Source organism: Crocodylus siamensis, chromosome 11 (genome assembly GCF_052110815.1).
Source record: "Crocodylus siamensis isolate JL-2025a chromosome 11, ASM5211081v1, whole genome shotgun sequence".
Lineage (NCBI taxonomy): Eukaryota > Metazoa > Chordata > Crocodylia > Crocodylidae > Crocodylus > Crocodylus siamensis.
The window spans coordinates 9,768,312-9,782,318 of NC_143405.1; the positions used below are offsets into that span (position 1 = coordinate 9,768,312).

The window sequence follows — 14,007 nt, forward strand, 5'->3', positions numbered from 1 at the left end:
AGAGCTATAAAGGGGGACGGGGCGCGGGGCGCGCTCATTGGCCGGCAGCGGGCGGGGCGGAGCGGAGCGGAGGCAGGGAGCCGCTCGCTCTTGTGTCCCCGCTGCTGCAGCAAGATGGACTTCAACGTGAAGAAGCTGGCGTCCGACGCGGGGGTCTTCTTCACCCGGGCCGTGCAGGTGGGAGCCGCAGGGCTGGGACTGCCTGCCTGCCGGGGAAAGCCCCTCGGGGCGGGCTGGGAAGGAGCTGCGGGAGATGCAGTGGGTGCCGCCTCCAGGCTCCGTCCTCGCCCGCGCGGGCGTGGGGCGCTGCTGGGTCCTGCCGGAGGCGGCGCCCGAAGGAGCAGGGCGAGGCCGGGTGCCTCCATGCCGAGCCCGAGGGGCGGTGGGGCTTGCCGGGTGCCTGGTCTCGGCTGGAGCCGCGGGGAGCCGCCTGCGTCCCTCTGCTGCCTCCTGGCTCGGTGCCTGTTCCCGAGGCACCTGTTACCCGGCTCTGGCTATGCAGCCCAGGCCGAGCGCAGGAGGGATGGGGGCAGGCCGCTCTTTGCTCCCTGCGCCCAGCTCGTGGGAGGACGCCCTTCTTCATCCTTCTTGGGGGGATAAATGCTGAGGGTGGAGTTGAGCTGCTTCTGGGACATGGGACTGAGTGTGATCCTCTGGGAGGGGCACTTCTCTGTATGTATTCTTTGGCCGATAGCCTCAACACAGAGGGAGGCTTTGCTGTTTGGTTCCTTGCTTGCTAACCAGCTTGATGGGTCCTTCCTTCCCATCCCACGTGGGAAGGGCTTTGGAGCAACTGTGGGATGATGAAGTCGTAGAGAACATGTGGGGTGTGGAAATGCCCCTCTGCTCCCCAGCCAAAAAGTTTGGTGCAGAAGGAAGTCTTGATCCTGCCTGAATTTTGCTGGCTTTCTCCCATGTGTGACATACTAAGATGTTTGTCTGCCTGCTTTCTTCCACCCAGGCGGGTCAGATGTGACTTGGACAAATCTTCTGCAGCTCTGAAAATAGAGCCTGTTTGGTTTCCCTTAAATTTGCTGATACTTGGGGGTGGAGCACTGACAAGAAATGGGGACTGAGAACTCTTATTTTCATCTGTCGAGTGACCATTGAGCCTCCTCACCCCAGCCTGGGTGGGGGTTGCCTATTGCCTGCTTTAGGATGGCAAGGAGACTTGCCTTGCCCCGAATGTAAATGCAGCTCTGATGGGTTGCCTTGGTGCCTGGTATTGTACCTGGCAGTGAGTTTTTGCCATTTTAGAAAGGGAGTTGCCTGCTAGCAGGGACACCTGAATAGGACTAGGTGCTAGAGTCTCTCTTCCTGGCTCTGCCACAGAGTTTGCTTGATGCCTTCTGTACAGTTATCCTGTTAATTGGCTTGTTTGTGCCAAGCTGTTACCCTGTCTCCAGTGTGTGCCCCACTTGGGAAATGAGGCATTCAGAACTGAATGTATGATATGGCTATGGCAACTTTAAGTGCCTGTGAAGTGCCTTTACTTTGAATGGAAGGCACAGTAGAAGTGACTGGCAATGCTAGGAAGAGACTGGAAAACAACTTTTGAGATGGTGAAGCTGGAATTAAATAGTTTCTCTGTGATTTCCTTGTATTTATTTAACATGCAATCCCACCTTTACTTAGAAGATACCCTCTAAATATCTTTTGGTACTGCTTACCTATGCTTTTTGCAGTTGGTGGCTTTTAATTATGTTGAATAACATAAAGAAGCATAAGTGAACTATTTTTTTTATATAAGCTGAGGAAGCAGGTTGCCTCCTTGCTTATTAAATTTGTATAACTGTCCACTCATTACCTGGAAAAAATGCAAGCATTTCCCTACATTGACTGTTCTTGCCCCAAAGAAAATTATCATTTGGTAGAAATGCAGCTTGACAAGGAACAATAGCAGTAGCATGAGTTTGTCTGGAGGTACAAAGAAGCTAACTTGTTAGATAAAGCTGCTCCCTAAGAAATTATGCTCGCCTTGCAGGTGACTATTTTGGTAACTCTGCCAACACAGATTAAACCGCTCCATTTAATTGTTCCCTGCCTTCCCCCGGCCTTTCCAACCAAAGCTAGGTATGAGCTGGCAATAGGGAAAGACTTGGCACTGGGACTCTTAACTTAAGGTTGGTCTGTCTGTCCTGTAGAGAGGAGGTCAAATAGTACCTGCCCGCAAACACTCTGCTGGGAAGTTGGAATTATGCCTGACTTTCTTGCCCATGGTGGTGGTAAGTTTGCTGAGACTCAGTTTCCAGCAGATGGGACCCTGGCTTAAGTACTTGATGCTCAGTATGATAAATGTGGGCCACCTTTGGCTGTGGAAACTTGCCAGAAGGTAAACACTGAATGGTCCTTAGTAAAGAGATTTTTCTACCCTTGCAAAAGTAGTTGCACAAAAACTGATTGATGTAGCTGGTGGTAAGGCTGTGGACTTGCTTCAAGCTGCTGAGCCATAGCTTGTCTTGTCCCTTCCTCTGTTAGTTAGGAGTTAGGGTCTAGGAAACTCTCCTCACCCTTTAATCTTTGATTTGGCTTCATAGAAGCTGAAGTTTTAGTTGGGGCAGATTTGAAAGCAAACTTGGGCTTGTTTTACTACTCTGGGCAGGTATATGGTACAGAAAGCTGCTTGCCTAGTTCAAAGCTTCCCTGTATCAAAATAGTGCAGGTTCTTCCAGTAGCTAGTCTATTGTAAATGGATCTTGCCTCTGTTATTGTGGCAATGAGTCATAAGAAGAAGAGAAATATTAACTTCAGGTGCAGAATAGGGAGCTGATGGAAAGCTTAGGGAGACTGTGTGCTCATGTAAATGACCTTGGTACTGAAAGGAATGGAGAAATAACTCAAAGTGGCATGTTTTGGATTTGGAAGGACTTTTAAAGACCGTTTATCAAACTCCTACAAGGCGTAGGAAGGAGCCAGCCTGAAGAATCTGCATCTCTTCACATCAGTGATTCTAGTACAGAGAGTTTATAAATAGTGGCTCTTGCCTGCTACACCCACTTAATGTCATCTTGCATATGCATGTTCACATTGTTAATTTAAAGAAACAAAGCGGCACAGGGCAGCTGGTATCAAGAGAGACGTTTGTTCTGTGTTTCAGGTAGGAAAGGTTGGTGTAAGCTTGGTAGCACTAATTAATCCTGACCATGAGTGCTGGAGGGAATACTCTCATTTGGACTGTCTCAGTAGAGCTCTGTTACTTGGGTGGGAGAGCTAATTGCAGTGCTGATGGGACAGGGTAGACCTGTGTCTGACATGCCTATGGAGGGGTAAATGGGAACTGGAGGAGATATGTGTTGCTGCTGATGTCTCTTTGCTGCTTAGTGAGGACTGGTGGAGAGAACTGAAAGGCACAGGCCTGTAGCTGCATCACTTGGTGCAGGGACTCTGAGTCGACTGAAACAGAATTCAATTTTATTTAGCACTTGAGGATGCTTCCTCCAGCTCAAGGCACTTAACAAAGTAATGCATTACTGGAAGTGCAGTGACTAGGAGCTAAATAGAACGGCCATTATGCACTTATTGCTGCTGAGACAGCCTTGGATATTACTGCCTTTCTGGCTGAGAGAGGATGCCTGGTCACGTTACTGGAGCTGTTCTAAGATGTGCCAGAAAACGTCTGTCCTCTGAAGAAGGTGGGGTGGGGAAAAGATGAAGCAAGTAGTGCTCTAGATGTGCTACTTCAAGGGTGCTTATTCCTTATGTTTGCTTCAGTGAGTACAATCACGTCTTTCAAAACCCCTGTCAAATATAAGCACCCACCTATCCTTCAGCTGGTGTTGGAGTAGGAGGAGAGCCTGTCTTTGTAGCATGGATACAAACAGTCCAGTTTATGAACCGCTTCTCTGCTATAACAGCTGAAAGGAGTCTGAGCTCCAGCTTAAGGGAAGTTTGAGGTTGTGCCCTGAAACACTGGAGGCTTCTGAACTTCCAGCACAGATGGATGCATGTGGCCAGTCTGCAGCAGAAGCAGAACAGAAGTGGCTGCAGATATGGAGATTAATATCAGGATGCTGTTCAGCAAGTGCATCTCCTGACTACAGGAAGCCACAGATATGTCCTCGTCATCTGTTGTAACAGCTTCTTTTGGGTTGCCACCTTGTGAAGAAGCTGTCAAGTTATAGCCGTTTTTTGGAAAGAGGACAGGAATCTGCAACTGTCTGAAATCTGCACAGCACCAAGGCAACATGACCTGCCTGCTCTGTCATATCCCGAGGAGGAGGAGGAGGGGTTGGGTTGGTTTTGAGGAGCACTGCAGGTGCAGACGGCTATTAGCAGCTTGGTAACTAGCCAGTGGGTTTCTGTACCTCTCTGACCGCTGTCTCGTGTGTGGAAGCCCATTGTGTCACTTTGGGCCCCAATTCAATAGCTGGTGGCAGGTTTGAGAAGAGCTTCCCCCTGCAGGCATGATCTTTCTCTGCTACAGTAAATAGACATACAGTTGCACCACATAACAGGAGGTAGGTTACAGTTTGCTAGAGGTAGGAGCATCTGCTACCATTGTTACATAGTCATGCCTGAGTTGGGGAGGAGAGGGTGGGGCATGTCATGTAATTTTGGGTTTAACTCGCCTTGCTGTGCAAGGATATTTGTGTTTGTAGGCAGAACCAGCTCCCTTCCCTACTTAGACTCCTGGGCACACACCAGTTGGGTGACCTTACAAGCAGCACTTGCTTTAGTGCCAACTGGAGTCTCTTCTCATTGTTGCCGTGCCTCCAGTGTTGTCCTAAAGTGTCAGTACAGAGTATGAAAACAGGTCCAAGTGGAGGATTCTGCCCTAAGCCATGCTGTGGTCCAGTGACTGGTGCCTGCAGCCAGGTTTATGGATAAGCTTGAGTCTGCTTTGGCCTAGTAACTGGCTGCAGTGCAGCAGGGCTCTTGGACTGGGTGCAGGAAATGTGGAACCTCGGAGCAACTTGTGCTTTCTCTGGCACAAATTGCTGATGGGAGACTTCAAGCAGTTCATGCTGCTAATTTCCCCCTAGTTAGTGGTACAATAGATGCATTGCTTCCAGGATGGCAAGGCCCTAGATTGAGCTGTAAGTGGGCTGTGTTCCCATAGCAATGGAAATCTGTAAAATATTTAGAAAATGGAGTACATTAACATCTTCAAAGCAGACAACTTGATGGTGTTTGTCTCTCTCCATAAGGGGAACAAAACTGGTTGCTCTAAAATTATGTTAAAGCATAATCTGTTCTCATCAGGGATTTCTAGAACAGGTTACAGGTGTCTGGCTTTATTGATATTTATGGAAGCTGGTTATTAGCTAAATTTGTTCAAATGGTGCATGGTGTGGCTCTTGGACAGTCTAACCCATCAATAATAGGATTACTACTGGCAGCCAGATGTGATGATTCAGTTTTATTCCTCATGGGTGGAAAAGGAATTGTCCTTTTGTGCCAGCATTAGTGACAGGGAGAAATAAAGCAAGACACTTTCTGTGGGGAGGGAATGGCTTGATCAGGATCAAACTTTTATCACTATACTTTTAGAATATGAATAAAACAAATATGGATGCGGCTGAACCCAGACCCTTGAAGGCAACAAATTAAAGTATTAGAACACTTCAGCTGCAGGGAAAGGTTGTGTATATTAACTGTTAAAATACCCTTTAACTTACTGGCTCAATACTCAAAACCTCTGTGCTGATAGCTTCCTATGTGGCTGCTCAGACTTATCATCTGTCCTTGCTCTTGCTTTGACTCTGGTTGTGCCTGAGTGACAGCAGGGGGTTGGGGAGATGGTGCGGAGCAGGGGTGGGCAAAATGTAGTCCATGGGCTAGATGTGGCCTGCCAGGCCATTTTATCTGGCCCATGGAGCCCCTAAAATATTTAGAAAAATTAATATTTATCTGCTCCAGGTTGCCTGTTATGTGGCCCTTGATGGCTTGCCAGAATTCAGGAAGCGGCCTTCTGCCCAAAACGGCCTGCCCTGGTGTGGAGCATAGTCCAGGTGGGATTTGGGTACAAACTGAAGTATTGTGAGCTGCAGTGTGCAATGTGGTGCTCCACAGGAAAAAAAGCAGTGTTCAGTCTGCTGCCTAAATTAGGTCATTGTTGCCTCCATTGGGGTTTCTTTAAGTGTCAAACTCAGTGGTACAAGGATGATTGTCGGAAGAGCAGCTACTACAACAGCCTGGGTCTGACTGCCTACAGCCTGGAAGCTGTCAAGTCCACTGGCCTGGTTTCCAAGCTACAGCCGTGTCTAGTTACCTGCCAGTAAAACATATGACAAACTTCAGTTTCTCTTGCCCTTAAGCACCATGTCCTGTTCATAGGGGGAAAAAGCCTTTATCACGAGGCATTGTTTAAAGGAGCTCTACATCAGAAAGTCAGGTGATCTGAACTTGGGAAGTGAGGCAAGGTTCAGGTTCATGCACTATCTGCTTTTCCCCATTCTTGTGTGGCCCCCCTTTCCCCCCCCTTGAGTGTGAACTCCAGGAGTCTCACAAGCACTGCTCAAGCCTTTTGGCAGACGGGCTTTCCCAGGGATTGCAAGTTCTGGCCATGGATGACGCAAAATGTTCAGGCCTTGTCAGTGCATAAGAAATTGGGCACCCATATAGAGAAGGGGGAGGTTTTTAGGAATGTAGGAGGTTTTTAGAGGCTGAACTACTTTGAAAAGGTATGCATCCACTGCTCTCAATGTAGATGAATGTCTTAGCCCTGAGAGCTGTAGTTGGTCTCCTCTGGCTTCTAAAATGCTGTCTAGTATCTCCTAAAAATGAGTCATCTGAGTAGCAGCAAGCATTTCCCCTTGGCCCCCCCTTCTCTTCCTTCCTACTCAGAGTACAGTACCGGAGTTGGCTGGGGCTCTGGCAAACACCAGCTACAGTCCCATGGGTGCTGTTCAAGCAGCGGTATAGAGCCTTCTAACCCACATTCTTATTCAGACTTTTCCCATGGGAGGGAGTCCACCTTCTGTCACTGTCTCTATCCTCCTCCTATCCATCAGGATAAGCGCTTATGATGCTTCTGATAGTCCTGCTGACCTGCCAAGCCTCCAAGGGGAAACCCAACCCCTTGATGAATTATTAAAGCCCTGGAATGCGGCATGACTCTCTCCCACTCCGTGTGAAAGTGGCACTTGGCAAAAGATCACCCTGCATTATTCATCACCATGTTGGCTTCCCAGCATGAAAACAAGCAGCAATGCTTAACTAGGCCAGAGCTGCATGAGAGACTTTTGAGAAGAAAATGGGGAGGGCTGGAAAGAAGTGGGTATGGAGTCACTAGACACTGGCTGGGAGGGCTTCCTTTACTGCTTGGGTTCTAGTAAGTGATGTGGAGGGACTGAGGTCTAAGCGGTGGGCTATTACATATTTCTTGCTCATTCATAGGGAGTGCTTCTGGGGTGGAGGTGGGGCAGAAGACTTGGCACCTTGCTGTAATGGCTAAATACTGTACTTGGCATAGCGTCCAAGGACCCAATTGTGCTAGTCTCATACATACAGAACAAGGTGGTGACACCCCGCCTCTGCCCTGCACATGCATACTTGCTGTGCTTTTGTGCAGTAATTGAAACATAATAGCATGTCTCTTGCTCTGGGTCTTTCAAGTGACTGGAGAAGGATTTCAGATGGCAGCACTTTGATCTGTAGAGCTGGATTGCTCTGAGCCACAGTGAAGCAAACACCTTCCTCTGCCCCTTCCCAGTGATTCCTTGGCCAGTGTGCAACATTTTGGAAACTGGAAATAAAGGTCACTTGTGCAGGACCTTGCTGAGTGGTGAGTTGCAAGTCAGATGTTTGCCTGGCCGCCTCTCTGGTATAGCTTGGGTTTATATAGAGACAAAGGGCACAGGCCAACACTGCTGTCTCACTAGGCAATATGTGGTTCTTCTTTCTTTGGATGCTGTGAACCAAAGGACTTAATTGTGTTTACACAGCGATTATTGGCTGTCTGTGGTCATGTGCCACAGACCCATCTGATCTGCTAAAGAGTGAGTTGGGAGGCTGAGCTGTTTGCTTAAGGAAGCACCAGCAGCTCACTATGTAGTAACACTTAAATGCATCCCTTCCTTGGGGGGTGATTGGGCAAGGCAAGGCCTGGGCAGTCCTTCAGCACCATGTAAACCTGTCTTCCCTGGGCTCTGGAGCTGAATGCTTTTGGGAGAGATGTGATGATCGCATATCTGCCTAAGACCAGCCTGAGCACCTATAAGCCACTTCAGAGAAACCTCTCAAACACAAGCTGCATTGGAACAGGTGTCTCTTAAGGGTGTATTGGAAATGAGCAGAACCTGGGACAGTGCAGTGGTGGGAGGGGAGCACTTTACTGTTCCCCAAGTGAAGCCACTTCTCAGGTACCTAAAAGGCTATTAGCAGAGTAGAAGTCATGATTCCCTTCCTGTTAAGGGAAAGGTGTTGATAGGTGAATGCTCAACTGTCCCTAGTTTTTGGCTGTTTAAAAGTTGCCATTAAGGTGCTTTGACACTTTAAAGCCTAGGATTAGGGGAGGTGCTGCTGGCTTAGCTGTAATTTGATTTTAGCCTGGCAAAAGTTTAGTGTTGTCTTCTGGTGGCCATTAGCATCCATACCATGAACAGAAGCAGAGTTGTCAACACTGTTCCAGAGGAATAATGCAATTATTATTGTCTGTTTTTATTGTGGGTTTAATTTCCCTCCAGAAAACAGAAAATCACTTAATGAACAAATCCCCTCTGGCTCAAGTACTACTTCTGATGCCCTTCAGGGGGCCAACAGGCAGATAATGCAATGCTGTAATTTCCAGCACCAAACTGCAAATGGGCTAGTCTGGCCATTCCCAGTCTTCCCATTGAGTCTCTCCAGCTCAGAAAATCAAACAGTGTTTACATAAGTTCAGAAAATGCTCTGAGGTCCAGAGGAGGAGAGCTGCAGCAGTGCTAAGTAGCACATTCTCTGAATCTAGGAACAAAATCCCCCCTCCCAGAAAACAGCATAGCTGTTGCACACAGGGTTAAAAGGATGTATTTGCATTAAATTGTAATTCTGTTGCAGAACCCAATACCTTGTATCCCAACAAGTAACACAGTAGCTCTAGAGATTAAAGATTTAAAAACCAATCTGCCTTGGCAGCAGAGGGTCTAAAACTGATGAAACTATTCTAACCTTGAAGGGCGGGTGGGGATATTGGGAGTTTTTCTCATTTTTGCTGCTCACTGCCTCCGTCTAGTTTGGAAAGTGGTGGCTTAACTGTTCCGGTGATTTCAGTATCTTGCAGCACTTAACAAGTTCAGTTAATAGTTCTCGAATCTAGCACGATCCAGATTGAGCAGGTCTTCCTCTAAGCAGACCTGTAGTATTTGCATCTCTGACATCTTGCACATCATAACACAACTCCAAAAGACTTGTTTGCCCATGTTCCCACATTGCATGCTAATACCCTGCTTTAGTGTGTGCGTTATACAGTGTTGTTCTAACTGTGTCCCCATCTGGATCTTGTAGAGAACTGAGAGTTGCCAGCCTTTCAAAAGTAGCAGCAAGCAAAACATCAGGATGCCTTTCCCATCCCCCATTATCCCATCAAATACTGTCCCTTTGCAAGGAGAGTTAGGAAAAGGCAGGATTCTTATTGTGTTTATTGGCTGCTTATCAGATCTCTAATCTCCCTGCACTTGACTGTACCAAGCACTTGCAATGTTTCCATAGCAGTACAGGATTCTGATCACCCAGAGGGTGTACTGGGGTGAGGGGTCACTAGCCAGTCACATGAGGACTATCTAGAAGGACGGACTTGGAGAACTGCTAGACAGACTGTGGTATAATAGCTGAGCAATCAAGTGGCTGGCAGCAAAACATAACGTTTTTGCCTTCTGCAGTTCCTAAATGATTTTTCCTGCGTAGGTAGGGGTGCTCCATGTTCCAGTAGCTGGTAAATCTCAGTGGAGCAGGTACAGGTTGAAGGAAGTTGGCATTGTTGAGGAAAGGGGCGTTTAATCTGGAAGGTAGTGACTTGCATGGAAGAATGCGGTATTTGTGCCACAAGCAGAGGTATCAGATGTCAGCAGCCTGAAACAAAAGACTTGGCTTATTAAAACAAGTAGCATAGCTTGGAGTGAGGCTTGAACTAGGTTCTGTTTTCAGCTTGTACAGCAGGACACTGTATAATGGGTAGCTCCCTTCCCCACCTCATGGTAAGGTGCTTGGAGACCTTCTGAGAAGATGCACTAGAGATGCTCCCCAATTTATGTCTGGGTAGCTTGTTGCAATATATAGTCTTGATGAGACTGCTTTTAATGACTCTCCTCTGCAGTTTACTGAGGAAAAGCTGGGCCAAGCTGAGAAGACTGAACTAGATGCACACTTTGAAAACCTTCTGGCCAGGGCAGACAGCACCAAGAACTGGACTGAGAAGATTTTGCGTCAGACTGAAGTCTTGCTACAGCCAAACCCAAGTAAGTGCTGATTCTTCTGTGGTGGTTGGGAATGCTAGTGCCCCATTCAGGCCATGGCACCAGTGAGGCAATAAAAATCCTCTCCCCACCCCAGTTGGTGATCCCTGCTCAGTTTGGCTCTGGGGAGAAATCAATAGCCTGATGCTTGCAAAGCTGGGACCTCTCTTCCTGGGAAGAGGAAGAAGATGGAATTGGTCAATATTCTGGCTGCTGCTTGATACCTCAGATCTGCCTTGTGCACTGAAAGCAGGAAATGACAGAAAAGGATACAGTTCATTTTATTCTCATACCAGTTCTTGCTGACTAAATTTGGTTTAGTCTTCCATGAAGACTTAGGGCTAGCTTGGTGGGCAGACGGGGTCTGCACGTTCAGCGTTTGGTAGTTTGGGTTGTTCTTGTTCCAGGTGCCAGAGTGGAAGAATTCCTCTATGAGAAACTAGACCGGAAGGTCCCATCTCGGGTCACCAATGGGGAGCTGCTGGCCCAGTACATGTTGGAGGCAGCCAATGACTTTGGGCCAGGGACTCCTTATGGTAAGTCTTTGCATTAAGATGCTGCTTGCTTGCTACTGTGCCTGTTTAGTCCTTGTAGATCTAATTTGAGTCACTAGAGGGGGAGAACTGTTCTAGGGACCCACTGCTGGGGGTTGGTCCAGTTAAAAGGGATCATCTTGTCTGATCCTCTGCAGGATCATCCCTTGTGAAACCAAACCATTGAGGGGAAGCTCTTCTTGGTCACTACTGTAAACTGGCTAGGCCAAAGTTTCCTAGAGCACTGATTGATTGCTTTTTCAAAGGCTCCAGCTAGAATAGAAATCGTGACACCCTTAAGAGACCAAAATCTCCCCCTTGCCCTGAAGCAGGATGTTTGCTGTGTCAAAAGTTGCTTTGACTCTGATTTGAATGGAGGGTTCTTTAGCTGTACCACAGCACTCGCCACTGTGTAGTCATGGTGGCCCACCCCAGAGGCCATGCCTTCTGTCCTCTCCTTCAGCTTTTGCCTCTAAGAGCCAGCAGAGTACCCCTGAGCCTGCCAGAGGGATCAGTCTGCCCTGTTTGGTAGCAGCCTCTCGAAGTTGATACCAACTTCCAGCTCCTGCTGCTCACCCTGTGAGTTCTGGGTCTTATAACTACCCTCTAAATCAATGGCTTATTCAATAGCGGGTCCTGTCACAGCCAGAATTGCTGTGATTTATACCATCCTGGCTAGAACTGGGGTCTGATCAGGGCAACTGGCTGGCTTTATCTGCTCTGGTGCTTTTTAATCTAGTGTTCTGTTCCTTCTTATCTATTACAGCCCTGAGTCTATCTAATGATCTCTATAATACTTCTGTCAGACTGTGGGTTGCATCACATGTTATTTGGCAGGCCTAGCAGTGAAGGGGGGACTGCAGTGAAGTAAGTGCATCAGCAGGCACATAAGATCAAAGCAGCAGTAAGACAGAAGTTTCAAACACAAGGTAGACTGCAGCTGGTATGGTGCTGAGGGCAAGGCTTGCCCCCTTCTTGAATAGACTTGGCTTGGCTGCCAAGCAAGCAGTGGGGCATGACTGCCTTTGTCTAGATGCCTGCTAGTACAGCTGACATCAGAATGCACTGAGCCTGAAAAATGTACTGTGGAAGAGCACTGAGCTAAACAAAACAGTACCAGGCAAGTGGGCTAAAGTCCAAGCAGTATTGGTCACATGCCTGTTGGCTAAAGCCTTCCCCATCTGGTTCTTGTCCCTTGCAGGAAAGACACTTATCAAAGTGGGAGAGACCCAGCGGCGGCTGGGCGCAGCTGAACGAGACTTCATCCACTCTTCCTCCATCAATTTCCTGACTCCTTTGCGCAACTTCCTGGAAGGGGATTGGCGAACTATCTCTGTAAGTTGGGGGGAGGAGAGGGAAGAAGGAGAAACGAATTGGTCTTCCCATGATTCTCCAAATTCTTCCCCTTGGGAAACGTGTGTCTCTAAATGAGACTAGGGAACCCTTCCAAACTTAGAACAGTTCTTCCCCCTGCGTTTAGCAGACTCCAGAGTTTCTAGCTTCTCACCCCATCTGTCATGGGTTCTGCTTTTCAGTTTGGAAAAGGAAAGAAAGCTTCCCCTTTATCTCCTTCCTGAAAGCTAATTGATCACTTCCCATTACTTATAGCCTAGCTGGCATTTCCAGCCAGGCTTCAAGCTCCCCCTGAGCCTCTAGGAGACTAATCTGTATTCTTGGTGCTGCTTGGTCCAGAGCTTCTGCCAGCAGTGCAAGTACATTAGCCTTGTTCTGTCTGCACTTGGAATAAAGTTATGGAACATATATGATGTCTGTTGCCAGAAGGATTTTCCTGCCCAACCCCTGTATTTCCATGTGCTCTCTTCATACCCTCTTCCCCACCCTCCTGCCCTTCCAGAAAGAGAGGAGAATCCTGCAGAATCGTCGTCTGGATCTGGATGTCTCCAAGGCCAGGTTGAAGAAAGCCAAGGCAGCTGAGGCAAAAGCAGCGGTAACTTGCCCAATTGTCTTCCTTTCTTCTGCTTGCTAGGTCTTGCCTGGCATGTCTGAAAGGGGTGATGAGTGGCTTCATGACCCCAAATCAGTCTTGCATTGCTGTCTCCACTGGATCTCCGGGAGGAGGGTGGGGGGGGGGATGGCAGTCCTTCCTCACTAATGGAGGGAGGAACTCTTCTTTGGAAATAAGGAACTAACTTCAGGGCACCTGTTGACTGCAGGAGGCACATGCCTGCTTCATGAATACAGCCCCACTGGGGAAGGTGGGAGTGGTTGGGATATATCTTTTGCTGCTAAAGTCTGTGAACTGGCATGCGAGACCCTGCTTCCCAACTAGCTGACAAAGGTTCCCAACTCTTCTGAGATTGTGGCTGAGATCAGGGTGGAGCTTGTGCTACTAACTACATAGTCTTCAGAAGATAGTTTTCTGATGAGAAACATCTAAAACGATGTTCAGAGTCAGGAAACCAGTAGTTTTCATTAATTGCTTCTTTGGCTTCTCAAGTTTGTCTAGATGAAGATGCAGCAACAGTGTCAAGCAGAAGTCTAGCAGTTAAAAGAGCAAGCTGGCCCCTCTCATATCACCACCTTTGCTCAAAAGCATGGAGTTTAAGCTTTACTCAAGTCTGGTTCCAGAATCTGGGTTTGAAGTAGGAAGCCAAAGAGATGGAGCCTGGCTCAACAGGACACTCCTGCATGAGCTTCAGATGTATATGTGGTGAAGAGGGAACCTTGCTCTGATTTCTGGACTGAGTACATGAATTGAAAGTGCTTCTAAACTATAACTCCTTTGACCAGAACTGCATCTAGGTAACTGGGTGTCTTAAAACATTAAGGTCTCTGCTATGCCAGGGTTCTGTTAGCCAGAAGGAAAAGTTAGTGAGAATGCAGCTGGGCTTCCTGGAATAATATCCTGTTTAAATGGGATACTGCAATCAAGAGGAAAGCAAAATCTAGATGCTAATGTATGGCCCACAGCAATGTCAAGCCTTTAGGTTTGCACTAAGACTACTGACTTTGCTAGTTCGCAACCCACTGGCCCCAAGCAGAACAAGTAGGAATCTTTGTCAGCCTTCATGTACTATGGAATGCCAGAGTGGGGCTCCTGGCATGCTCCATTGTGCCAGCCTCCAAAAGGGGTAGGCTGC

The 14,007-nt window shown here is 47.8% G+C and overlaps 1 protein-coding gene across 7 annotated transcripts in view; it reads left to right on the forward strand.

The window, feature by feature from the left end:
* The first annotated feature begins 22 nt into the window (after positions 1-22).
* SH3GLB2 (SH3 domain containing GRB2 like, endophilin B2) overlaps positions 23-14,007 on the forward strand; it is a 31,013-nt gene continuing 17,028 nt past the window's right edge. For 6 of the 7 annotated variants that reach the window (XM_090022700.1, XM_090022701.1, XM_090022702.1 and 3 more), the window contains exons 1-5: positions 23-177; positions 10,235-10,376; positions 10,781-10,909; positions 12,108-12,241; positions 12,762-12,854. In XM_090022700.1, the coding sequence (XP_089878826.1) occupies positions 115-177; positions 10,235-10,376; positions 10,781-10,909; positions 12,108-12,241; positions 12,762-12,854 (561 nt within the window). In that variant the 5' untranslated portion in view covers positions 23-114. Of the gene's footprint in view, positions 178-9,976; positions 10,116-10,234; positions 10,377-10,780; positions 10,910-12,107; positions 12,242-12,761; positions 12,855-14,007 lie in introns of those variants that run through there. The other variant, XM_090022706.1, reaches the window with a different exon arrangement.